General features: G+C 52.6%; 1 protein-coding gene across 3 annotated transcripts in view; it reads left to right on the top strand.

The window, feature by feature from the left end:
- The window catches only part of ALOX5AP (arachidonate 5-lipoxygenase activating protein), a 31077-nt gene extending 6683 nt beyond the window's left edge, over positions 1-24394 (top strand). The window contains exons 2-5 of one of the 3 annotated variants that reach the window (XR_016213349.1): positions 1463-1562; positions 11299-11365; positions 14793-14874; positions 23921-24394. Coding sequence is in view for 2 of the 3 variants with exons in the window: in XM_051831744.3 (XP_051687704.1) it covers positions 11083-11192; positions 11295-11365; positions 14793-14874; positions 23921-24083 (426 nt within the window). In the remaining variant the exon portion in view is untranslated. Of the gene's footprint in view, positions 1-1462; positions 1563-10974; positions 11193-11294; positions 11366-14792; positions 14875-23920 lie in introns of those variants that run through there. The other 2 variants (XM_002720606.6, XM_051831744.3) reach the window with 2 other exon arrangements.
- The last annotated feature ends 2645 nt before the right edge of the window (positions 24395-27039 follow it).

Here is a 27039-nt window from a genome sequence, read left to right as displayed (position 1 = left end):
TCAACTGGGACTAAAGTCTGAATCTCTTTACCCAGTTCCCAGCAAGGTCACAGGCAAACTCCACGGGCCCTTCTCAGGCATCATCTTCTTCCAGGCAGGGTCCATGGTTGCTTTCTCACCGAGGCTCCCTCCATCCTCTGGACCGAGCACTTCAAACGACCCCTCACCCCATTCTACTTTCCCTTCGCTGCACCGCTCAACACACGCTGTCACTGTAGCTGCCGTCTCCTCCTCCACTGTCCTCGGCAGAACAGAAGCTCCTGGGGCCAAGGCTCTTTGTCTGTCTCGTTCTCAGACACAAGTGAAATGTCTGGTGCCCGGTGAGTGACAACAGATGTATATCACAGAAAGAATCATTCTCCAGTGGCCTCAGCTGTGGTTCTACCAGGCCTCACTCCCCAGCCTCAGCCTCGGCTTTCTCCCCTTCTAAGCTGCTCATACCGCCGAACATAGACAGCTCTTGCCTTTTTTTTTTTTTTTTTTTTTTTTTTGGCAGTTAGACAGTGAGCCAGGAGCCAGGTGCTTCCTCCTGGTCTCCCATGCATGTGCAGGGCCCAAGCACTTGGGCCATCCTCCACTGCACTCCCAGCCACAGCAGAAAGCTGGACTGGAAGAGGAGCAACCAGGACTAGAACCCAGCACTCATATGGGATGCTGGTGCTACAGGTGGAGGATTAGCCAAGTGAGCCACAGTGCCGGCCCCCAGCAGCTAAAGCCTCTTAACCTTGGCCTATCCCGTTGCACTTGAGCAGGGTGATCCCCGCTGGTACCCCCTGCTCCCCCATATAATTCCTACGTGTTCTTCAGGCTTTATCTGAGGCATCATTTCCTCTAGGGATTCATCTGTTGACTCAAACATGGAATTCAGCTGCCTCTCGCGAGCCTTGGTAATACCAGGGATGCACTTGATCTCATTCTGGCACGAATCCCTCTGCGGTGTCATTCCTCCTTTATCCTGTGTCCCTTTCTTGGGAGTGTAAAGTCCTTGAAAGTGAAGGCTGTGACTTGCTCACGACTGCGTTCCCAATGCTGCACAGTGATTAGCAGGCGGCAGCTGCTGAATACATTGCTGCTAAGTGACATCTAATGGAGGACATTTAGGGCTGTTTGGAGGTCAAGGAAGGTAGCATTTAATGGTCTTGTAAGGCAATGAAACAACACTATTTAAAAGGCAGAAAGAGAGCGAGAGAATCTCCCACCTCTCGGCTCACTCCCCATATGGTAAGAGACTGAAATTCCATCTGGGTCTCCCACATGGGTGGCAGGGTGCAAGTGTTTGGGTGATCCTCCACTGCTTTCCCAGGCACATTAGCAGGGAGCTGATTTGGAAGAGGAGCAGCCGGGACTTGAACTGGCACGCCTATGGGATACCAGTGTCGCAGACGGTGACTTAACCCACTGTACCACAACACCTGCCCCATTCGTGCCCGTCTAACCAAATCCAAACCTTCTTCTCTGGCAGGATTCTTTGCCCACAAGGTGGAGCATGAAAGCAGGAACCAGAATGGGCGGAGCTTCCAGAGGACAGGGACCCTTGCCTTTGAGCGAGTCTACACTGCCAAGTGAGTCCAAACCCTGGGTAGGGGCACGGGCGTGGGTGTGGGTTGAACTTCACCTATGAGATTTTGTGGACATACTTCATTGTCTCAGTGTATTTCTGATGTTAAAAGAAAGGAAGTAGGGATATTGGGGGTGGGGGAGGTGATTTCTGCAACTCCAGAAATGCCTGCGTGAGTCACTTTGCCAGGGGTTGACCAGTTCCCTGCAGGGTTAGTGCAGAGGCCCTGCCATGAAATCACTCATCACTTTGGCTCAGACGCAACAGGCAGGACACAGCAGCAGTCCTCAGCTCCCCTGCCCCTTGCTTTCCTGGAAATCTGGGGGTGATGTCAGCACATTTCACAACCAGGTCTCCTTGAGCCACCAGGACAAGAACAAAGAGGACAGAGCATGGTGCAATGGCCTTTCCCTCTCTCAACCTTTCCTTTTGAATAAAAAGCACTGTTAGAAAACACCTGACCAGCTCTGGGAGGGTGAGTGCAATCTATTTGGGATGCAAATTTGAATGAGTCTTATTCAAACACTTGCTTTTCTTTTATGCAGAATGAATTTAAATAGAGATTTGGCAGGAGCACCTGGGCCTGCTGCTCTTGTCCTCCCCCTCCCGCCCCCCCAAGACTGGAGCCAGTCACCAAGGAAGGGCCAACCAAGGGGCCATCAGCTCCCTCCCAGAGGTGACTCTGATGACCAGAGAGATCCTTCCAAATTGGGAGCCAGGGCCAAATCAAAGGAAGCACATTTATTTTGCATCATAGGAACAGTATAGGCAAGCTCATGGACTAGAGTTCAAAGGCTCTGGCCCTGAGGCTCTGTGGGAGGACCTGGGAGGAAGGGAGTGTCTCCACAGGGACACCTCTATCTTGTCCTTTGGAAAGCTGGCTTTTGATAGGAGGGCCTACATGTCACTCAACTTCAGCCCTGTGCCTCATCAGAGTACTTTGCGTTTTCTCAGTGAGGCATAGGCATGGTGGGTTGGCAGGGGACTTCTGGCAAGTGTTCATCATAGGCCCCTTTTCTCCCCCGGCTTCCCAGTTGCCCTGCCAACACTTTCTGGACCACTTGTGGACATGCTGGTGGGGTCATCGCAGGCTGATGTCCTGGCTCCTCTTCCTCTGTGGGCCCTTGGCTTCTCCAGGCTGTGTTCAAGCTCTGCCTGTGTGCAGTGCACCCCAGAGCCCTCACCCCACATTCTGCCCACCTGCTCTGGGCCCCTCCCTCGCACCAAGCTCTCCTGCCCTGAGTCATTCCAGCAGCCTGAGCGGAAGGGAATCCTTGGCTGCACTCCCTACAGGGAGATTTCCACGGGAACATCTGGGCCATGGGCATATTAGTGCTCAGCATCCATTGGAGAAAGTTAAAGATGTGGTTTCAGACACGCTAGGCCCGTTTGACGAGCACAGGGGAAACAGGCCATCGCATCTGCACCATTTGCAAGGGGAGCAGCAAGAGCACTCTGCTGACAGGTCCTGGGAACAGCAGGTACAAGAGCGTGCCTTTGATCAGGGGCAAGGTCAATGTCTCCAGAAAGCATAACCGAGCCTCAGCCCATGGCAAAGAGCAGAGCCCCCGCCCCAGAAGATGGCGTTCTCCCCAGCTCCCTGGCATTCTCCTGGACCCCTTGGCTCTCCCATTTTGAAGTGACAGTGGAATTTCACTGTCCCGGGGTAGAGGTTGACTTTCTACTTTGCAGGCGACGAAGATGAAATGGAGCAGACGGGGGCCGTTCTGTTCCTGCCACTTCCCCTGAGGCACGAACTAGCTGTGGCTAAGAAGCCATTGTGTTTACACCTGGCCTCGCCAGCTGCCAGCCTCCAAATTGCAGAAGTGCCCTTTGGTTGGGGGTTGTGCCGTGCGTCTTGGTGGGGGCTGGGAAGTTCTGTAATCAGGCCGGGGTCTCAGAGATAAGGAGGCCAGAGAGCAGAGGGCTGGGGCACTGCTGCTGCTCAGGGCTCCCCACTGTAGCCCAGGCCTCAGAGACCCTGTGTCTGCCCCACTTAGCCTCTGTGGGAGGGAGGGGAAGGAGGAAGAGGAGGAGGACAGAATGGCAGGGAGAGATAGGAAGTAAGGTGGTGGCTGCGGAGAGAACTTTCTGTAAGATAAAGGTTGCTCAGACTCCGCTGTGGTTCCCTTACAAACACCACTTCCTCCCTAGCCCAGCAATGCTATGCAGGGGCCTGCAGGATTGTAAAAGGGGGCCAAAGACCGGCACAGCAGGCAGCTGCCTATGTATGGCAGAAGCCAAGGCACAGAGTCTCCAGGAAACCTCTGGGAAGCAGGTTTTGTGGCTTCTCTGGGGGCCTCCAGAGGCAGACAGAGGGTGCAAGATGATCTATAGGGGTGCAGGAAGACACGAACCGTATTTAATCTTCCTATCCAAAAAGTGAGGAATGAAGGCTTACTCACTTTTCATATACAGAGAGTAACACATGTGGTGTATATAATTCATACATAATATACCTGTCATAAGGTTGCATAATCAAAAGTTTTGGTTGACAGGGTGTGGGATCATAAATGTTTAGAGACCGTGGATATAGAGGGAAAAACAGTGTAAAGGATGAGTGATACTGGGGGATGCATATTTCTCAGCATAAAATACGACTGGTGGCTGACAAAGATGGCTTGACAATCTGGGGTAGTTGATTAACAGATAGCTCCGCCAGTGTGGTCTGTCAGCTCAGACGTGGCCTTGACTGATGAGTCTTTCCATCACTTGTCTCCCGCCAGGACAGAGCTGAGTCAGGTGTGAGAGCTAAGGGGAGCTGACCTTGACTCTGTTCAGTTGTATAAAATGTAGCTTGATGCCGTTTCCAGCTGATGCACACAGCTGGAATGGTCTTGGCAGAAGTCTGGTTCCGGGAGAAAAATCCTGGTTAGCTGACCTAAGACTCTTCCCCATGCGTGCAGGAGAGCATGGGTTGCAGAGAGGAGGTGGTCTCTGGAGATGTGTGATTTCCTTAGATGTGTGCCAAGGAGCCCAGGTTCGTGGGTTACTGACAGGTGTTACCGGGAAGAGCAGGTTCTTTATGGCCAGACTTTTTTTTTTTTTTTTTTTTAATTTTTGACAGGCAGAGTGGACAGTGAGAGAGAGAGACAGAGAGAAAGGTCTTCCTTTGCCGTTGGTTCACCCTCCAATGGCCGCCGCTGCAGCCGGCGCACCGCGCTGATCCGATGGCAGGAGCCAGGATCCAGGTGCTTTTCCTGGTCTCCCATGGGGTGCAGGGCCCAAGCACCTGGGCCATCCTCCACTGCACTCCCTGGCCATAGCAGAGAGCTGGCCTGGAAGAGGGGCAACCGGGACAGAATCCGGCGCCCTGACCGGGACTAGAACCCGGTGTGCCGGCGCCGCAAGGTGGAGGATTAGCCTATTGAGCCACGGCGCCGGCCATATGGCCAGACTTTTTGAGAATCTTTAATGCACTAAGAGGCCCTTTGATTCTTGGTTCTCCAAGAGAAGAAGGGCTTACTAACCCCAGACCCTCCCCCTTGGTTGCCCCTCCCCCTTTTTTGCAGAACATATTAACAGTTTAGTGTTTCACAAAACACATTATGGGAACTGCCGCCAGTGCCACTGCTCCCCTGCCTCTCTTGGCATCCATCGAAGGTTCAGATTTAAGCGGCGTAGACTTGCAAAATTATTTGAAGGCGGCAGGTCTACAGTGATCCTATTGATTAGTGTCAATATTGTTGTTAACAGTATTTCCTCACTTCAAATTGATTCAAACTGATTAATGGAACATCAAAGTGTTAAGTGGAGAAAAACGAAAGGGCAAAGAGTGAGTCATTTTCTCCATGAACACATCAATCGTGGGGCGCAGCAGACTAAAGTGCTGCAATATCTGCTACGCAGCTCCTATGCGAGCTCCTTAAAAAATGGGAGCCCAATGGGTTTGTCAGTTCTGTTTCACAGAAGAAAATGACACGGGGTGAGTGTTTGGCACAGTGGTTCAGACACCACTTTGGATGTCCGCATCCCATGTTGGTGTGCCTGTGTTCAAGCCCTGGTTATTTCCAGTCCTGACTCCCAGCTGACGCGCGCTCTGGGAGGCAGTTGAGATGGCTGGAGGACTTGGGTCCCTGCCACTCCCAGAGGGGATCCAGAGTGAGTTTTGGGCTCTTGACTTTAGCTTGGTCCAAATGTGAGCATTTGGGGAGTGCAGCAGTAGTTAGGTGGAAGATTTTCTCTCTCTCTCTGTCTCTTTGCCTTTCGAATAAATAAAAAAAATTCAAAAATGAAACAACGAAAACTAGAAAATAGCACAGAGCTAAATCCTTAATAATAGTGCATTTGTAGGAAGGACCTTCTCTCTAGGGGCTAAAAAGAAAGGCATTGGAGCACTAAGAGCCACCATTCAGTGAGTGCTTCCTGTGAGCCGTGTGGTGCTTCCTCAAAATTTATTCTCAGGGAGGAAATTGCTAATGTCCCCCTCTCCTCTTCCAGATGAGCGCAGTGAAGCTCCATGGGGCTGGGAAGCACCCGCAATCACACACCAGTGAGTGGCAGCCCTGGTGTTGCACAGAAGTTGCATGATGGTTAAACACCACAGTGAGCAGCCGTGAGGCCCCACGGCAAGAGGCTGCCATGTCGCTGGTGGGAGGGACCAGCACCCTCTCTCGGAGGGGCTTCTGTGCATGGATTTTTGAGTGGAAGCTGCACTGGAAGTTCTGGATAGGGAAAGGGACCACCTGAGCCAGAGCAAGGGACAGGGCTTTTGAGAATACTCAGGAAACCCATTCTCCCTGAATCCAGAGCCTGTTTTCTACAGATGGGAGAGTTTCATTCAACTGAAGATGGACCATGTTTTGGCTGGAAATAACAAGCCAGAATGATGGAAGGAATGACCCAATGTCAAATCACTGGATGGTTTTCTCCCAGGAGCAAATCCCTTGGACAACTAAGGATGTTTCTCCTTTTTGTATCACCCAGTCAGAATCACTCCTTAAAAACAAACAGAAAATCCCAGAACGTGGAAGTGAGAAAAGAGCAGGGGAAGTATTTGGCACTGACAGATTTTCAAACGACGAGAGCATCAGCTGTTAGATCCCCTCAGACACAGCCTGTTCTTCAACCAGGTATAAAAGGAATTTTTCCTCTAGTTTGCTTCAGCTGGGAAATGAATCACATTTTCTCAGTCTTGAGACATTTTGCAGTTTTGTGCCTCTATTAATGTGTAAGGATGAGGTGGTGCTGGTGCTCAGAGCTGCTGTGATTGTAACTTTGGGACCTGTTTACTCAACAGCCTCGTCACCCCAGTGGTAGATTTGCATGGGCCTCCTGCCATTTGGAGTTCTTACTGCGTCCGCCAGGTCAGGGGAAATTGTGAGGTTCTGCTCTTTCTGTCCTGTGCCTGGTTTTTGGCTGTGCCTGAATCCCAGCACAGGATACAGGATTTCCCACTATTTGCATTGATTGGCTTGTCTGGGAAAGGGTCTCTGGACCATCAAAGGGGCATTGTCTCAGTCTGATTTCTGTTACTGTAATTAATGCCCCAGAATGGGTAACTTACAATGGAAAGAGGCTTATTTATCTCCCGGTTTTGGGGAGCAAGAGTCGAAACAGCATGGTGCTGACTGACAAGGGCCCCTTGACCACATCCCATCATGACCGTGGTGTGTGCGAGAGGGAAAGATCACACAGCAAGAGAGGAAGTCAAAGAGCAAGCTATTCGGGGACCAGGCTCACTCTTGTAATGACCCTCTATAAGAACTAAGCAGGGGTCCAATGAGAACAACAGCAGTCTACCCCGAGGGCAGTGCCGCCAATGACCTAGACACCTTCCAGTAGGCCCTGACCTTTAAAAGGCTCCACCTGTGAACTTCGCCGCACTGGGGGACCTGATTTTCAACCCTGGAGCCCCTGGGGACACACTCGAACCATATCCAGGCCACAGCAGGCATGAAGGCCCCCGCAGCCAGTCAAAGATGACCCGCCCAGTCTCTCTGGGTTCTCTGCAGGGTACAGATCAAGACCTGGCTGTGAGGCCCACGCTGTGGCGCAGCAGGTTAACGCCCTGGCCTGAAGTGCCGGCATCTCCATATGGACACAGATTCCAGTCCCGGCTGCTCCACTTCTATCCAGCTCTCTGTGACGGCCTGAGAAAGCAGTAGAAGATGGCCCAAGTCCTTGGGCCCCTGCACCCACGTGGGAGACCAGGAAGAAGCTCTTGGCTCCTGGCTTCAGATCAGCCTAGCTCCGGCTGTTGCGGCCAAATGGGGAGTGAACCATCAGATGGACGACCTCTCTCTCTCTCTCTCTCTTTCTCTCTCTCCTCTCTCTGTGTAACTCTGACTTTCAAATAAATAAAAATAAATCTTTAAAAAAAAAGACCTGGCTGTTCCAGAGTTCTCAGTGGTACCACTGAGGCACGTGACCCCAACAGTTTAAGAGATTTGAAAATTGCGTCTCTGCTAATACCTGTGTAGTGTGAATCACTCTGTACCAGTGGTTCTCCAACTTCAGCGGGCATCAGAGTCATCTGGAGGGCTTGTTAAAACACAGATTGTGCAGTCCTTTCTCAGGAATTTTAATTCTCTGGGTCTAAAGTGGGCACAGGTATTTGCTTTTCTAACAAAGTTCTTGAGTGTTGCTGATGCTGCTGGTCTGGGGACCGCACCTTGAGAATCACTGCATTGGACTTCGGCTCTGACAGCTTCAAAAGATCTTAGAGTTAAGGAACATGCCTCAGCCTTACAGGTAGAGGAATTAAATCCAGAGAGATTGCTTTGCCAATGACGAACAGCTAGTCAGTGTCAGAAGTGGACTAAAGGGGCTGGCTCTGTGGCTTAGCGGGTAAAGCCACCACTTGCAGTGCTGGCATCCCATATGGGTGCCAGTTCGAGTCCCGGCTGCTCCACTTCCTATCCAGCTCTCTGCTATGGCCTGGGAAAGCAGTGGAAGATGGCCCATGTGCTTGGGCCCCTGTACCCACATGGGAGACTGGGAGGAAGCACCTGGCTCCTGGCTTCGGATCAGCACAGCTCTGATCATTGCGGCCATCTGGGGAGTGAACCAGTGGATGGAAGACCTCTCTCTGCCTCTCTTTCTCTCTGTATAACTCTGACTTTCAAATAAATAAACAAACAAACAAACAAATCTTTTTTTTATTTAAAGAAGTGGACTAAATTCTGACAAAGCATCTTTTCCACTGTGTTGCCTTGCCACCTTCCTTTTATGCCTCCTGTGTCTCGTTATTTTCCATTGATGCTGCTCATCTCTTAGGTTACTTTGCCATGGATGTGCATACTCATCGTCCTGTCCTACACTGTAAACTCAAGATGACACCTGCTATTTAAATTAGTCATCAAAGAGATAGTTCCCCATACATGTCCAGATCCTAATCCTGGGAGCCCGTGAATATGTTATGCTGCATGGCAAGGAGGAATTCATGTTGCTAAGCAAATGACTTTAGCTTAAGGATTTATTTTATTTATTTGAAAGACTTACAGAGAGAGGTAGAGACAGACAGAGAGGTCTTCCATCCGCGGGTTCACTTCCCAGATGGCCACAATGGCTGTAGCTGAGCTGATCTGAAGCCAGGAGCCAGGAGCCAGGAGCTTCTTCCAGGTCTCCCACATGGGTGCAGGGGCCCAAGGACTTGGGCCATCTTCTGCTGCTTTCCCAGGTCATAGCAGAGAGCTGGGTCAGAAGAGGAGCAGCCGGGATGAGAATCGGTGCCCATATGGGATGCTGGTGCTTTAGGCCAGGGCTTTAACCCGCTGTGCCACAGCCCCGGCCCCACTAAGCAGATGACTTTAAATAGATGATCCTGGATTATCTGGGTGGGATCCCATGCAATCACAGGGGTCTTTTAAATATGTAAGAAGGGGGCTGGAGAGTAGATGTCAAGAGTTACTCAACAAGAAAGACCTAATTGGCCATTGCTGGTTTTGAGGTTGAAAGGGGCCATGAGCCAAGTAATGTAGGTAATGTCTGGAAGCTGGAGAGGCAGGAGAATGAAGCTTCCCCTAGAGTCCCCAGACAGAACACAGCCCTGCTGACACCTGGCTGTTAGCCCAGGGACACTCATTTTAGACTCCTGACCTCTAAAGCCATGACATAATACATCTTTGTTCCAGCAGCAGCAGCAGCAGGTGTCATGTGTACTCACAACAGGATGGTGAATTAAAGAAGACTGGGGGTAGGAGGGTGGGGAGGAGGCGGGCGTTCTGGTACAACAGGTTAAGTCACCCCTTGCAACACTAGCATCACATATCATAGTCCCTGTTTGTGTCCTGGCTGCTCCACTTCTGATCCAGCTCCCTGCTAATGTGCCTGGAAAAGCAGTGGAGGATGGCCCAAGTGCTTGGGCGTCTGCACCCACATGAGAGGACACAGATGGAATTCCTGGATTCTGGCTTCAACATGGCCCAGACCTGGTTGTTGTGGCCATTTTGGGGAGTGAATCAGCAGAAAAGGATTCTCGGCTGGCACCGCGGCTCACTAGGCTAATCCTCCATCTGCGGCGCCAGCACACCGGGTTCTAGTCCTGGTCGGGGCGCCGGATTCTGTCCCGGTTGCCCCTCTTCCAGGCCAGCTCTCTGCTGTGGCCCAGGAGTGCAGTGGAGGATGGCCCAAGTGCTTGGGCCCTGCACCTGGCTCCTGACTTCACAGTGCGCCGGCCGCGGCGGCCATTGAGGGGTGAACCAACGGCAAAAGAAGACCTTTCTCCCTGTCTCTCTCTCTCTCACTGTCCACTCTGCGTGTCAAAAAAAGGGGGGGGGGAGGGATTCTCTCTCTTTCTCCCTCTCTGTCACTCTGCCTGTCAAATAAATAAATAAATGTTAAAGAAAAAAAAAAAAGGAGATGATGGTGGTAAACACTGGTGTCTGGCACAGAATACAGCCCCTGAGGATGAAGACTGTGCCCGCACACAGGGACTGTGCCATCAGCAAGCTAACTTTATTAGCTTTTCTGAATTGACCTTAATCTGCCTTTTAAAAAATGAATTTATGTATTTAATTTTATTTATTAGACATACACACAGATTTTTTCATACACTGGTTTAGTCCCCAAATTCCCACAACAACCAGGGCTTGGCTAGTCCAAAGCCAGGAGCCTGGAGCTTAAACTGGGTCTCCCCTATGGGTGGCAGAGACCCAAAGACTTACGCCATCACCTGCTCCCTCCCAGGATGTGCATCAGCAAGAAGCAGGGATGGGAAGGGGACCTGGGGCTTGACCCCAGGCACTCTGACATGGTGCAAGGGCAGGCATCCCACTTGTGTCTTAAATGCTGCTCCATACACCTGCCCCAACCCTGGTTGCTTCACTGCTCGAAGAGCACCTCTCCTCTCCTTCCTGCAAATCTGGGCTGATCTGTGTGTCTGACAGGAAGGTTTCCTTAGCAGGGCTCTGCTGCCTTACCACCCCCACCAGACTCAGCCACACCCTTCTGTCTGCATTGCTCACTTTGCAATTCCAAGAAGTGTGCCCGCACAGCGGCACAGCGAAGGAACAGGAAGCCTGCCAAAATGAATACATCAAGAAACCAGGGCTCTGCTCGGCTTCCCTGTAGGAGCAGAGCAAATGGATTCTGAACATGTGTTTGCTTTACGCTGCGATCTGTTCCCAATGTGGCAGCCGCCTCTTCCTGGGCAGAGAGAGAAGCGGAGTTATGAATGGAGTTTGCACCTCTTGTGCGATGATGATTCTTGGCTTGGGATTTGGGGTAATTTTCAGAGCACACTGTAGCAGTTATGTTTTTCTGATTGTTTTCTCCTTATTTATGTGTTCCCCAGCCAGAACTGCGTTGATGCCTACCCTACCTTCCTGGCTGTGCTCTGGACCGCGGGGCTACTGTGCAGTCAAGGTAAGTCCGACGTCCCTTGGTGTGTGCTCGCTCTAGAATGTGTGTGTCGCAGAGGGTCAAAGGGCAGGCATTTTGTTGAAAAGACTTTGCCTGACCTCCAGCTCTGACCTGCAAAGCCCTTGGAGAGAGGAGAGCCCCCCGGGATGTTGTGTTCCGGGCACGCTCTGTGCCTGTGTGGAGCGGCTGTGATAATGCATTGCTAATGCTTGCTCCCAGGTGGTTGGTTGAGAGCTGCTGTGCTGACAAGGGTGGTTTAAGGCTAAATGTGACTCAGAATCCTTAAGCAGTGTGAGCTGGGATACAAGGGCATTGTAAATGAGAGCGCCTGTGGGATCTATTCTGGGACTGCTGTCACTTGGCTCCTCTGCTAATAAGCTTCCGGGCGTGGTGGCCCTCCTTTGCACACGTGTCTGTGACACCGTCGCATGGATTCTAGGTCCCCAGCCTACCCTACGTTATCAGCATCCCACAGTCTCGACACCAGCAAGTTGGGAGAACGGCTCCATTCCCAGAGTTGATTTAAAATGGAACGGAAACCAGTGACTTATTTTCCTATCCCCTTTCACAATTTGGCAGTCAGCAGGCTTGGCCACCACTGGCACCTTGTCTGATGGTGGCGAGGCATGAACTGGCCCGGGGCCGCAGCCCAGCAGGGCCCGCGGAAAAGCCCGCAAGCAGTCCAGCAACCAACTGTTTCATCCTTATCATCTTCTCCCCACTGGGAGAAGTAGGCAGAGCAGATGTTTTCCCTCTGGTACTGTCGAGGACACTTTGGTTCAGGGAGATAACGTGATTTGGTCAAGGTGGCTCAGCAGGTAACTCACAGAGGCAGGCAGGAGGGGCGCCCAGGAGTTGGGGCTGTGAAGTATCCCCCGACTTTATGTAATGAGGTAATAAACGTACTTGGAGCATCCACAAATGCCAGATCTTACTTAATAACACAGAGACAGTGGTGGGGCACCTGCCAGAGGCAGCAGGGTTGGGGTGGGGTCATAGAAAAAGTGAGTGAAGGGATGTGGCATTGCCAAGAGCAAGAGGCACCATGGAAGTGCAAAGCAGGTGCCGGCATGGGGACCAACGGTGAGGGGCAGGCAGCGGAATGCCCCTCGGGGGCACCATCTGGCCTCCTTCTGCGCTCCAAAGGCTGTCGACAAGCTCACCACTTGCTTTCCGCTTTCTGTCCCGAGTTAAATAAGAAACACATCTGGCGTGACTTGAAACATCAAGTCGGATCGTGCTCAGGCCAGGAGCTATGGCGCTTTGTGTCTTAGATGCTACTTAATCTAGATAAATCTACAGATAAATATAACGGGAGCTAGCGGGTGTTTCAGAGCCTGGAAATAGGAATTTCATTCCCAGAGGACACCCGTGGTGGGTCATTGTCACTTTTTTTTTTAAAAAAGATTTTATTTATTTATTTGAGGGATAGAGTTACAGAGAGAGAGAGAGAGAGAGAGAGAGAGAGAGAGAGGGAGAGACAGACACTCCCCAAATGGCTTCAATGGCCGGAGCTGGGCTGATTCTGAAGCCAGGAGCCAGGAGCTTCTTCCAGCCTCCCACATAAACACCAAGCACTCTGCTGCTTTCCCAGGCCATAGCAGAGAGCTGGATCAGAAGAGGAGCAGCCGGGACTAGAACCAACTCCCATATGGGATGCTGGCGCCAAAGGAGAAGCGTTAGCCCACTACACCACAGCAGCCGCCCCCAGAGATTATAGCTTTTCAGCTGCAAGGAAGCCCGGAGATCTTTCTACCGCAAACCCTCATTTTACAAGCAGGAGCCTAAGCCGCCAAGGATAAACGTGTTGCTCTAACTTCATAATGCTTGAGTCTTGATTTCTACTGCCTGGTGTTCCCAGTAGCCCAGGACCCCATGGAAGCCCTCACTATTGCCTGCAGAAGGGCCACATGTGTAGCTGTTTTCCACCTGAGTGCCATTGGCTTTGTTCAACTGAGCCCCGAAGGTCAGAGAAATGAGCCACCTAGATGGGAAAACCCAGGCAAAACTTTGCCCAAGGCAGATAGTGGCGCAGGAGGAATTTCACAGCGGTGCTTTTGGGCTTTGGTTCACTCATCTCCAGGTAGCAATTGTGTTTGGGAAGGAGGTGAATCGGTGGGCAAGCAATGGGTGTTGAGCAGTGACAGACTGGAGGCAAGGCCAAGGACGCTCACTGCTGGGGTGCGACCCGGGGAGCTCACTCAGCCTGAGTGTCCTGGTTGGGAAACAGAACCCTGGTCTTTCCGGCAGCACTCCTGCGATGAGGAAGGCGATAACGTGCACACAGCCCTGGAAACAGTGCTTGGTGTGTAGCAGACTGGAGACTGCCAGGATTGGCTGTTTATGACTCGAAGAAATGGCACTTGCTTGCGGTTCCGTCTGATGATGGAAGCTCCGTAAATGCTGTCAGTGACGGTGCCGGGGTGGTGATAAAGTCTCGAATCAGAAAGACTCATTTCAAATCTCGCTTCCTTTGACCACGTGACTATTTTCCATATGCCAATTATTTCTTTTGGAAGGCAGTAAGCACCAGGCAGGATGCCAGGCCCAGAGATGATTCAGGAAAAGACAACTGGCCTCCATAGAGGTTTCAGTCCTAGCCAGAATTTGCCCCTTTGTCAAACGGTGACCCTAACATGTCCCTCAGCAGGTGTCTGGAAGGACTGGAGACAGGGAAAAGGGGTGTGACTGGCGTGTAAAAATTGCTCGTCAAGACAGCTAATTTGATATTTGACTGATTCTTGGAGGTTTGCAAATTGCCTTTATTTGCACAGCCCTGTTTTGCCCTTAATCCCTAACAGGTTGGAAATCTGTAATCAGGCCCTTAGTCAGATGCAGATGGAGCTTACCACGAGCCCCAGATACCACCAGTCCTGGTGGGTCCGGGTTTTCCAGCCCCCAGCTCCCAGGTTGGGAGGCAATGGGATTCTTGGGGCGCTGCTCGAGGCTGTTGCTGAAAGGGCTGGAACAGGGATGGAGTCTCCTTCCTTGGAATCTTCTCACACAGCAGCCATTCTTCAGGCCCCGTTAAGGGATGCACTGCTGGGAGCCCCCGGGGTGAAGGGTGTGCTTTGCAGAGGGCCAGCCTCAGAGCTGAGCTCAGGGTTCGAGTTCTGCCTCCCAGCCCCTCCTCGCCGACCGACAGCGTCATCCGGAGCCAGCTTTCCCCATCTGGAAGTAGAAACGCCAGTTACTACATGGGAGCATTCGTGGTAGGTGATGGACAGGCAAGTGCTTCCTGAGTGAGGCCCGGTGCAGGCCAAAGGAATCGCACTCACAGGAACGTCCTCGGGTTTCCTCCAGCCCAAGGGCTTCTATCTGCAGAACCCGTGGCCTTGGCTAGATTCTGTGACCACCGTTGATCGCATAGAGGCCGTGTACATATTGTGCTGAGCCAGCGCGTCACAGGTGTTTTCCTTCCTCCACTTAGTCCCGGCGGCCTTTGCTGGCCTGATGTACTTGTTCGTGAGGCAGAAGTACTTCGTCGGCTACCTGGGAGAGAGAACTCAGAGGTAAGTGAGGGACTGTTGAGGAACCGTGGGAGTGATTCGTGCTTTCCGAGCGGGAAGAGTGGTAGATGATTCCAAATGATGTAGGGACTAGCGCTGATGGCTTGGGATGCAGGGCGGGAGGCAGCCTGGGATCCATCATCCTCTTCTCCTTGAACTTAGAGGTCTGAAAACACAGCTGGGAGACTTGGCTGGATTTCCCATGAAAGCATTCCTCCATCTAGCCTTGGAATTACAAAGGGCGCTTTAATGCCGGCCACCGCACATTTCTGTACCTACAGTCTGCAATGACTGTTTTATGTCAGGCTGCCCCAGCCTCGGGGGAGGGAGCCACTCCGCTGTTCATCTAGAGAACCAGATCTGAAGCCTGCACCTTGTGATGATTTATTTTGAGCTACAGCTTTTCCAAGAACCTGCAGCAAGATTAAAAAAAAAAAAGTTTATTTAAAGACAGAGAAGAGAGAGAGAGAGAGAGAGATCTCATCCATTGATTCACTCCCCAAATGCCTATAGTAGCCAGGGCTGGGCCAGGCTGAAGCCAGGAACTGGGAAGTTAACCTGGATCTCCCACAGTGAGTGACAGGGACCCAACTGCTTGGTCCATGCTCCCAAGGCATGCATCAGCAGGAAGCTGGAGTTGGAAGCAGGGCTGGGACTCAAACCCAGGTGCTTTGCTAGAGGATGCAGATGTCCCAAGAGGTGTCTTACCCTATGTGCCCCATGCCCGCCCCAGAGAGAATGCTGAGAACGTAAGATGCGTGGGGAGACGCTGAGACCATGACTATAAGCAACCATCGAGTTGCTTTTAGATATTGCCAGAGAGAAAGCTCCAAGGCAGCCCTGTGCTTTTGTGACATCTGAACTGGGAAATCTGGATTTTAGTAAAATAAACAATGCTACTTATAGAAGACCCGTTGGAGTCCCAGTATGCCATTGTTTCCGTAGCGACTAGAGTGCCTAATGGACCAGACGGGCTTTGAGAGCCAGGAATACATCCTGGGAGGCTGCCACTCCATGTGCCAGCCCCAGCCATCCTGGTGTGTGTCTGCCTCCCATTCCGGCTTTTACAATAGCACATTCTCTAGTGGTTACTAGGCTCCCAGTGTAGACAGCATCGTTCAGCAGTGACAAGGGCAGTGGCATGCTCCGGAGGTTGGCAGAGGAATGCTGGGAGCCTGTGAGGTTCAGGGACTTCAGGGGTTCACGGGGAGCAGGGATGTAGTGGGGAAAATGACCACTGGCCTAGCGATCCCTCCCCCCCAGCCCCTTCTCTCCCCACCAGTGGCGCTCTTATTTACCCATACACCTGCAATGCTCTGTCTCTCTCATTCTTACCCACAGTGTCCTAAATGATGCTCTCTCTTCTCCATTACCCTGATGACCTGTTGTGAAGAGAGAGGGGGCAGAGGGTCCAGCATGGAAACAAAGCGTTCTCTGTTGGACTGGCTCCAGGTGTCCGCAGTTGTATCTTCCTCCCGCCGAGTCCCAGAGATTGGGCTCTGTCACCCTTCTCCATTCTCCTCTTTACCTGTCACCACCAGCTCGAGATCCTGCAGTTGCTTTAATCCTGAGAAGATCTGCTGGGCATGACAAAATTTGTCCGCCTACCCAGTGGCCCTTTAAAAGATATTATAGACTAATCCACTCTTTGGGAATAAAAAGAGGTGGCCAAAAATGTACGATAGAGTATAGACTTGTAAGAAATCTTACAAATATTCGATTTCTCTGGACCTCATTGGACTATAAATGGCCTGATCTCCTGAGTCCCGCCCTCATCTCCCCCATTAGATGATGAGTAGTATCATCAATAGAAATGAATAGAATAGAAATAAATAGAAATATCTCCTGGAGGAAATGTCTAATACGAATCTAGACCAAAATTCAGCCTGAGCTAGATGCAAGCCTGGGGGTATTATGGTAAGGGGAAGGGGTTTTCAATTCTGCCTTGTAATATCCTCTTCAGTTAGACACCCGAGAGCCCCTGTGTCCCTGGGCTGTGCCACCCTTGGGCTTTGCGGATACCTAACACTCCAGTGCCCTTGGGATCTGCTTTTGTCCTTGGCTCACCAGCCTGGGAGAGGATTGTTCATAAAGAGCCTTCTTCCAGGATTTCTCTCTTGGACTGCCGATTGCCTCTGCTCTCTTCCCCAAAGTTGCTTTGGCCCTGTCCAGTTCAGACTCTCTGGTGTCATTTCTGGTGTGACGGGTGGGTGAGCCATCGCTGAACTCACCGCCCCTAGGAAAGGGACTTACTTCAGGTTCCAGGCTGCCCCGGGGAGGGGGGGTGCTGCTTCCTTCTCCAGTTCTCCTCGAAGTTTGTTGCTCTTATTTGCATCCCTTATCCTGCTCCCGAATGCTTTCCTCTCTGTCCTGCTTAGTTCATCCGTGGCATGATTACTACGTAGTAGTTACAGGTGAATCCGGGTTTCTTCCCTTGCATTCTAAACCACCACCCGTGCCACACTCAAGGGCAACCAGCTCAGTATTACAACACTATCTGCTTCTTATCATCTGCCTTCCCCAGCTGGCACTAGGCTGCCGCCTCTTTCTGTGCCTCAGAGCCCTGTCCCCTGTGGGCGCTCCCACAACATTCCTCTTGACACTCTGAGGCTCTCAGCTCCATGGTGGCTGCACTACAACACCAAGTCACCTGTCAACAGCATAAATGCGTTTCTCACAGTGCTGGAAGCTGTGACTTCCAAGGTCAGGGTGCTGGCCATCTTGGTGTCTGCAGAGAGCTTTCTGTATCCAAGATGGCGCCCGGTTGCTGCATCCTCTTAGAGCGAAAGTCCAAATGGTAAAAGGGGCTTTTTAAGGTCATATTGCCATCCATGAGGGCTCACCCTCATGGCTTAATCATCTCCTAAAGGCCCCACCTCTTAATGAAGTTGCAACCTAGAAATTTTGAGCGACACTTTCACGCCACCGCCATTGGTTTCTCTTGAGGCTGATGAACTCAGGCCACCCAACTCTACCTTGTCCTGGGTTGCTTGCTTGGTCCTTTAGTCAGTCAACACTCATTCGGTGAGTGTGCACTGATGGCCTGCATTGATCAGGGCTCATTCCAGGCCAGAAGCATTCAACTTACTAAGATATTAATGGATTTACTTTTCAAAAGGTAACAAGACTGATCCCTCGTAGTCAGTTAGTCAGTTCTTCTTCTTAGAGTCAGTATTTCAGAGTCTCCGGGTCCCTCCAAGTGTGGACCGTACTATTTCTCAGCAGAGTGTGAGGGCAAGCTGGCTTTTTCTGGGAGCCCTGGGGTGCATGTGGATATCAAGGATTGTGTTTTTCAAACTGATAGCTGCCCAACAGCAGTATCAGAATCACTGGGGTGCTCATAACCTAGAGATTCCTGAGCCCCGCCTCCAACTTCCAACATCAGATCTCTTAACACTGCCCTGCACTGTAATACATCCTTCAGGTCATTCACACATACACTGCGGCTTGTGAATCACTGAAGGCTTGCATACTTTTTTTCTTTATTTTTATTATTTGAGAGGCAGAGAGATAGAGAGATAAACAGTCAGACAGGGAGCTCCCTTCCCCCGGGTTACTCCCCAAACGACCAAAACCACTGGGGTTAGGCCTGGCATAATGTGGGAGCGGGCAACTCAATCCAGGCCTCCCATGTGGGTGGCAGGGATCCAAGTACTGGAGCCATAGCAGTGCCTCCCACAGTCTGCACAAGCAGGAAGCTGGAATCAGGAGGTGGAGCTGGGACTGAACCCAGGTGCTCCAGTGTGGGGTGTGGGTATCCTAACGCTAGGTCAAACCCCGCCCCCACGCCTCTTTCCCCCATACGAGTCATTCCTTTGACACCTATTGATGGAGGGCCTGATTGATTGGAAACAGCCGGCTGCAGAGTGGAGACCACACCCTGCTCTCACGGAACTTGCAATTTTTCTTTCCTGCAGAAGTCACCAGGTCTAAAGTGACATTTCCCTGTCGACATGGAAATCATTTTAAAACCAGAGGGACTGTAAAGTGTTATGCTCCTGCCTTATATCTTGTGTACATTAAGGGCTGCGGTGAGAAGCGGTGCTGTTGAGGCAGGGGAGGGCAGTGACTGGCTGGGGTCCCCCAGGGCTGGACCCCGGGGTCTCTGGAGCTGGGGTTCACCACCTCCCACACCACAGCCTCTCATCCCTGACATTGTCAGCACATTTTAGATGGGATTTTGCTTAGCAAAATGCCTTTCATGTTTTTTTTTTTCTTTTCCTTCAAAGATTTACTTATTTGAAAGGCAGAGCAACAGAGAGGGAGAGAGAAAGAGAGAGAGAGGCAGAGAGAGATTCTCTATCCACCAGTTCAGTCCCCAAATGCCCACAACAGCCAGGGTGAGGCCAGGTAGAAGCCAGGAGCCGGCTGGCGCCGCGGCTCAATAGGCTAATCCTCTGCCTAGTGGCGCCGGCACCTTGGGTTCTAGTCCCGTTCAGGGCACCGGATTCTGTCCCAGTTGCCCCTCTTCCAGGCCAGCTCTCTGCTATGGCCCGGGAGTGCAGTGGAGGATGGCCCAAGTGCTTGGGCCCTGCACCCCATGGGAGACCAGGAGAAGTACCTGGCTCCTGCCTTTGGATCAGCGCGGTGCGCCGGCCGCAGCGGCCACTGGAGGGTGAACCAACAGCAAAGGAAGACCTTTCTCTCTGTCTCTCTCTCTCACTGTCCACTCTGCCTGTCAAAAAAAAAAAAAAAAAGAAGAAGAAGAAGAAGCCAGGAGCCATTCATGTCTCCCACACGGCAGGGAGAAAGATCAGATGCAGAGAAGGGATTCGAACCTGCACTCCAGTCTTGGCTACCAGGGCTGCAATTGGCAGCTCAGCCCCCTTTGCCACAATGCCGGACCCTTTTGTGTTTTTGTGTCAGTTTTTGCTGTGTGTGGAGGGCCCATTTATTTTAAAACTTATAACCAAATCCCAGTCTGCGGCCGCAGCTCACTAGGCTAATCCTCCGCCTTGCGGCGCCGGCACACCGGGTTCTAGTCCTGGTCGGGGCGCTGGATTCTGTCCCAGTTGCCCCTCTTCCAGGCCAGCTCTCTGCTGTGGCCCGGGAGTGCAGTGGAGGATGGCCCAAGTGCTTGGGCCCTGCACCCCATGGGAGACCAGGAGAAGCACCTGGCTCCTGGCTTCAGATCAGCGTGGTGCGCCGGCCGCAGTGCGCCAGCCGCAGCAGCCATTGGAGGGTGAACCAACGGCAAAGGAAGACCTTTCTCTCTGTCTCTCTCTCTCACTGTCCACTCTGCCTGAAAAAAAAAAAAAAAATCCCAGTCTGCAAAGCCTGAGGGTGGCCTCTGGAAGCCAGTGTGGTACAAAGAACAGGACGCCAATGTCGCACAGGAAGGTCTGAATTCCCTCTGCTTCTGCCTGGCTGTGTGCCCCCAGGCAAATCACTCAACCTCTCTGCTCTGTTTCCCCAGCTGGCAAACAGGTTGATAATGCAGCCTCACGCAGCGCTTGTGGGAATGCAGAGACTTCACAGACAGGCAATGCCTTCCCCACCCCCCAACAGATGCTTAATTACTGAATTCGGAGCTTCCCACCCATTGAGAGAGAATTATGCACCAGCTTTCACAAACGACAGAGAGATGTCTGCGCTGTTCAGGGGTTGCGGATCATGCGTGTGCACCGCGCAGGGCCCTGCTCTTCCTCGTGGGCTGTGTCTCGCTGCAGCTTCCCTGTGTCTTTGCCTGGGCCGGGGGACAGGTGCTTCCTCTGCACACACCATGCCCACCTTCCGGGCAGCAGCCTCATCTCTAAGCCTGAGAGACTGAATGATGCATCCAATGAGGGGCCCGCCTTGGGGCCAAGGTCACCCTGAGCCCTGCAGGGGAGGGAGCAGGTGCCTGGGTGCTTGCATCCCCACCTGTGCCCCCAGGAGTTAAAACGCCATTGTCCTGGCTGCTGTGGAATCCTACCTATGTCCCCATACAGCTCTCCATCCCCAGACACTGCCATTCCCTTCATCACCAGGGCTCGATCGGTTTTGTTGTGAGCCTAAAACAACTTGGCAGATCGCTTGTTCTTATTTCTGTCATGAGCACGCCGTGGCCTCGTGCATGTAGATAAATCTGAGCCAGCACGAGGCTTGACTGTTCACAATTTAAGTTAGCGGCATCCTCTACTTGCACTGCTTCATTTCGTTTGCACTTTTCTCGCCGGCACTCACAGGTGACTGTTATTTCTGCTGGAGCTGCCACAACTAAGGCCTGTAGACTCAGAGGCTTAGGTAGCGGAAATGCAGTCTCACATCTTAGAAGCTGCAAGACCAAGTTCAAGGTGTTGGCTGTTGGTTGCTGTCGATCCCTTCTCCCTGGTCTGCAGATGGCTGCCTTCTTACCTTGGGGGCATGTGGGCATCTCACCAGGACACCTGCCCTATGAGATCAGGGCCGGACCATAAGCCTGTGGTGAGCCTTATAGAAGAGACCTTGACCCCAGGAAGGGCGTGGAAAGCGGAGTTGTTGATCCAAGGGTACAAAAGTCCGATAGACTAAGGGAATCCGTTGCAATGACCCACTGCATGGCGATGGCTATTAATAATGATGTGCGGCCTGTTTCAGCATTGCTGGAAGATTACACTTTTTTTTTTTTTTTTGACAGGCAGAGTGGACAGTGAGAGAGAGACAGAGAGAAAGGTCTTCCTTTGCCGTTGGTTCACCCTCCAATGGTCAGCGCGGCCGGTGCGCTGCGGCCTGCGCACCGTGCTGATCTGATGGCAGGAGCCAGGTGCTTATCCTGGTCTCCCATGGGGTGCAGGACCCAAGGACTTGGGCCATCCTCCACTGCACTCCCTGGCCACAGCAGAGAGCTGGCCTGGAAGAGGGGCAACCGGGACAGAATCTGGTGCCCCGACCGGGACTAGAACCCGGTGTGCCGGTGCCGCTAGGCGGAGGATTAGCCTATTGAGCCGTGGCGCCGGCCCAAGATTACACTTTAATGTCCTCGTGCCCCCCAAAACTAAGCCAATAGGGAGATGAACGTGTGAATTCACTTGATGAACTCTTTCCAAAATGTGCAGATGAAAACATCCTATTGTGTCCCATAAATCTACACAGTTATCACTCATCAGTTCAAAATAAATTACTAAAAAGCAAGACTGCATCTCCAAGTGGAACCCCCAGTCTCAGGGACTGGGGCTTAGGACTTCCACATACAGGGTTTGGGGGAGGCACCATTCAGCCCACAGCACCCTGCTTTGGGACCAGTTCTGTTCCCCAGCGAGGAGACAGAAAGCTTCATTTCCTGTTCAGGGCTCTGAACAGGAAACCAACATGAGACAAATGGAGCTGCCCTGGAGCGGAGGTGGCCTCGGGCCAGCAGAGCCTCTCACAGATCTGGGTGTCCCTGGGTCACTTAGGGAGCGTGTCAAAATGCAGCTTCTGCTTCACTAGGTCTGCGAGGGACCTGAGATTGCCTGTTGCTGGTAAGCTCCCAGCCCGTCGCTGCTGGTCCACGGACTGCACTTGGAGTAACCAGGAGGCTGATCCCTAGCTGCCCAGACACTTTCAAGCGCTTGCTGTAGGGAAAAACCCGAGTTATACTACAAACCTATGGGGCGGCCTGCCAATAGGTACCATCTCCAACATGAGGCCCGTGCAGGGCAAATTCTGTGCCTCTGTGCACCAGCAGCGAGAAGTGGGGCTCAGCACGCACTGACCTGCTCGGCCGAGTAGGCTGTTCTGATTGCCGCTTGCTGCCCTTGCTGACACGTTTGCTGACAGCTTGTGAGTCATGTGACTGGACTTGGCAGGCGCGCTAGCACCGCTCACATGCATCAGGGCAGGGTCCTGCAGGAAGAGAGTGGAAGCCAGGCTGTCTTATCATGCAGTCAGACGGCCACATCACCCAGAGGCGGTGCCTCCCACCCCCGCTGATGCTCTGCCTGAGCAGCCTAGCGCTTACAGCCTTGAGATCGAGAGGGAAACAGGAATGCAAAGTGTAAAGGCCCTGGGGTATGCATTCAAGGCTCCAGTGAAGATGCCCACTTCACACGTGAGAGTGCCTGCCTGGGTTTGATTCCTGGCTCCAGTTCCAATTCCAGCCTCCTGCTAATGCAGACCCTGGGAGGTGGCGCTGATGGCTCAAGGCGCTGGGTCCCTGCCTGCCACCCACGTGGGAGACCTAGATTGAGTTCCTGGCGTCTGGCTTCAGTCATGGCTCAGACTTGGCTGTTGTAGGCACTTGGGAAGTGAGCTGACAGATGGGAGATCCCTCTGTGCGTCTGTGCGTCTGTCTCCCTGCCTCTAGCAGGGGTTGAGAATGTCCGGCCTGCAGCCCATCTAAGGCCTGGGAAATCATGTGGCCTGGCCCTGCCGAGGGAGCTGCAGGCGGGGCTTGAAATTCAGTCCATCCGTAGCAGCCTCATTTTCAAGTTGATCATCTTGTGTGGCCCGCAAATGATGTTCTAAATATCCCAGTGGCCTTTGATAGAAAAAAAAGTTTTCCCACTCCTCCTCTAGAGTCTAAACAAACAAAGGACCAAAAGGACCTGGTGGCCATCACTTGCCCAAAACTGAGTGCCTGGCTCTCATTACGGAGAACATGGGTTACTTCCGGGCAGCCTTGGGAGAACAGGTTGAACGCTGAGATGCTAAAGTACCCGTTAGATCCCACCAGCTTTATCAGCTCATTTAAACCATGGCTTCTAGCACAGTCCTGCATTCTGCACACAGACAGCAGTGAGGGGCTTATGGGCACCCCCTGAGAGGGGCAGCTATGGCAACAAGGAGAGGGTCCCTCAGTGAGGAGAGAGCCTTTGAGCCACAGTGCTGGCCTCCGTCAAGCGTCAGGGGGCTGAGCCCTGGGAGGATGTGCTTTGAGGTGCAGAGTCTCTGAGCCTGCTTTGAAATGTGATCCACGGCCAGCGATAGCTAAGACACTTCCAGCCTTCCTAGGCCGTAAATGGAACGTTGTAGAGTAAGAAGCACTATCAATTAATCCCCATGTACCCGAGGACGGTCATGTATGTGTGTGTGTGTGTGAGAGAGAGAGAGAGAGAGAGAGAAATCCGTGCATTTATGCCGCAGCTGCCGTCTCTCTCTCCTTTCCCAGCACCCCTGGCTACATCTTCGGGAAACGCATCATTCTGTTCCTGTTCCTCATGTCCCTGGCCGGCATACTCAACTATTGCCTCATCCTCCTGTTCGGCAGTGACTTTGAAAACTACATAAAGACGATCAGCACCACCATCTCCCCTCTGCTTCTCATCCCCTAGCTCTCTGCTGCATTCGGGGCCGTGCGCTCATGCGATCGATACCTCGGAGCTGTCATAACTCAGAGCTTTAAAGGATCCTGCTCCTCTCTGGGCAGCAGTAAATCTAACCACCATCTGGCCCTCACGGCTCCAGTTAACCTTGCCTTTCCGAGAAGACAGTTTTGTGTCAGCTCCGCCCCCTTGAACTTGGCAGTGGCCTCAGTTTTGTTATTCAGATCCGTTCTGTGTAGCTCTTGGCTTATCCTGCTCACCCAGCATGTTTTGTGACCAGATACATATTTTCCAAAAATAAAACACGGAGACTTCTCGCACGCTGCTGGTTGTTTTTGGATGCACAGCTGCAGTTGAGCACCTACGTTGTTTTCTTCAACATAAATGGTGACAGTGAAGAGTGCACAATGCTTCCTGTGGGCACATGCACACATCAGGGAGCTCACTGATCGTGCACCCTCTCCCCCTCCCACACACACCTTATGTGGATTAGGTTGATACCTTTATGTGCTAACGGCGAGTCACATACTCTCCGTATCATGCAGTTTAGTGGGTGCTGTTTGTCCCTGTGGGAACATAATGTAACGCCAGGCCCACCCCAGGTGACCCCAAACATTGTTTGCACAAGGGAATAAATGAGTGGGTGAGTGAATACAATCCACGTGTTGAGCCACTGCCCCTGTCGTGGACAGATCTGAGGGGACCCCATTGCCATCAGATGGGTGTCACTTGTCCCAAAGAGCACAGCTTGGAGGATGGCAAGCCGTGGTCGAGAGTCCAGGACACCCAGGAGAGAGAAACCAACTCCTCCGTGGAGTCAGCTGCCCCGGAATGAGTCCTCGAGGGAAACATGTCCCTCTTTGTCCTCTGAATATCAGGATGATGACAATCTCAGGAAGGAGGGAGCCCCTCCAGCGCTCCCCACTCCCCGAGGGGCCTGTAGAGGGGAGCGAAGCTGCTGGAATGTGGAGCCTGGCATGGTGTGAGGTCGGGGTCCACGTGCTTCCTGTGTGACCATCAAGGTGAGGGCATCTCACAGTTCAAGGGGAAGGCCCGGTCTTGGTCTGTCCCATGCTGCTCTAACAGAATTCCCGAGACTGGGGTAATCTACAAAGAACAGAGATTTAAGTCTTAAACTTCTGAAGGCCAGGGCATCCAGAATGGAGGGTCTGGGAAGGGTCTTCTTACTGCTGTGTCATTCCATGGCAGAACGCAGAAGGGCAAGAGAGCGGGCATGTGTGTGTGCGTGCGTGCGTGATCACAGGTGTGTATGTGTGCGTGTATGCATGTACACAGGTGTATATATGTGCATGGTCACAGGTTGTGTGTGCATGGGCACAGGTGTGTGCAGGTGTACAGGTGTTGTGTGTGCCTGTGTACATGTGCCCAGGTGTGTGTGTGTGCATGTGCCCAGGTGTGTGTTCATGGACACAGATATTGTGTGTGTGTGCCATGTGCATGGATGGGCTCAGGTGTGTGCATGCATGTATGCATGCACACAGGTGTGTGTGTGCATGTGCACAGGTGTGTGTGTACATGTGAGAGAGCGAGGTGAGAGAGAATGTGTGTGTGTATGAGAGAGAGCGTGCCAAGCTCGCTGTGAAGCCTGTTTCCGCGGTAATGAACTCACTCCTGTGACAGCAGCATGAATCCTTCCATGAGGGCTCTTAATCACCTCTTAAAGAGCTCATCTTTCCACACTGCCACCCTGGGGATCACGAGTCCAGGACATCCACACGTAACAGGTCCCTGCTTTGCTTCCCGGACCCACCAGATGGTCCAGGCTGGGACCCCCACCCCCCGCCGGGCTCGCACTGCCAGGGCCCACCCAGCAGGAGCCTCTTCTCACCCTTGGCCCCAGGACAGTGGCTTCTGCTTCCACCCTCGTAGAGGGCTGGACTCTACTATCCACTCCTGCCTCTCGATTCCTCCTGGGGGCTGGGAGGCACGGCAAGACGCAGAAGGAAGAGGCCCCAGGACCCCCTTGTGGCTGGGCTGGAATTCGAGGGTGGGAGGGGCTTCGGTCATCCCCAGTTCCCCTGGAACTGAGGGCTTCCTGGAAGTGGTGCTTTCAGTTTCAAAAGTGGGGAAATGAAGAAGAATCAGTCACCCTTGTGGCTGGCCAGGCCAGGCTATGCACACTGGAACCTGGTGGCACCTTAGAGACCAGGTTGCCCACACCGACCATGGGGCTCCAGAGCGGGGAGGGGCCCAGCAGAGGCTCGCTGGGGGAAGCCTCGGGGTGGGGAGAGTCACGGCTGATGGGGGGAGTAGAAGATGCTTCATCATTGTGGTGAGGAGGGTCTCCGGTGCAGAGCTGCACTCCCTCGTCTACACAGCACTGCGTAGTGGTCAAACGCTCTGCGGGACTTCCAGCCAGGGAGCTCAGCCACTGCTCACCCCCTTCTCCCTGAGCCCTAGTCATGTATGTTAAACTGGGATAGCCCACGGGGCTACAGCGAAGCAATCGAAATGTTTGGCACATAATATGAGCTGAATAAAAGCTACTCCTTCGGATGGGCACGTTGTACTGGTTTTCTATTGGGCGGCAAATTCTCACAAGCCCTGCGGCTCACAACCACACCCCTTTCCATCTCGCACCTTCCCTGGGCCTCTGCTCATGGTCCCTCCAGGCTGTCATCGAGGTCTGGTTGTGGGCAGAGTTGGGTTCTCTGGGTTGCGGGAATCCTACAGGAGTTCATACAACTTGCTCCACAGCATGGCGGGTTCTGTCTTTACGGTCAACGGGAGAGCGTCCTCGGTGCTTTCTCTAGCTCCCTGTTTAAAGGACTCACATGAAAACAAAAAAGGACTCACCTGCTTGTTTTCCCCACCTGAGTGCCCGGTTCCGTGCAGTGGTCTGTCCACGTTCACCCGTGTGCCTTTCCCCTCGCCTGGCCCAGTCTACGCGCTATCATGGAACGCCGTAGGTGGGTAGCCTGTAAACAAGAGAAGCTATTTCTCA

This window comes from Oryctolagus cuniculus, chromosome 9, assembly GCF_051225735.1.
Source record: "Oryctolagus cuniculus isolate XC-2025 breed Fujian yellow rabbit chromosome 9, ASM5122573v1, whole genome shotgun sequence".
Taxonomy (NCBI): domain Eukaryota; kingdom Metazoa; phylum Chordata; class Mammalia; order Lagomorpha; family Leporidae; genus Oryctolagus; species Oryctolagus cuniculus.
Note: the sequence above shows the minus strand (reverse complement) of the source record. Positions and strands in the feature narration are given on the sequence as shown.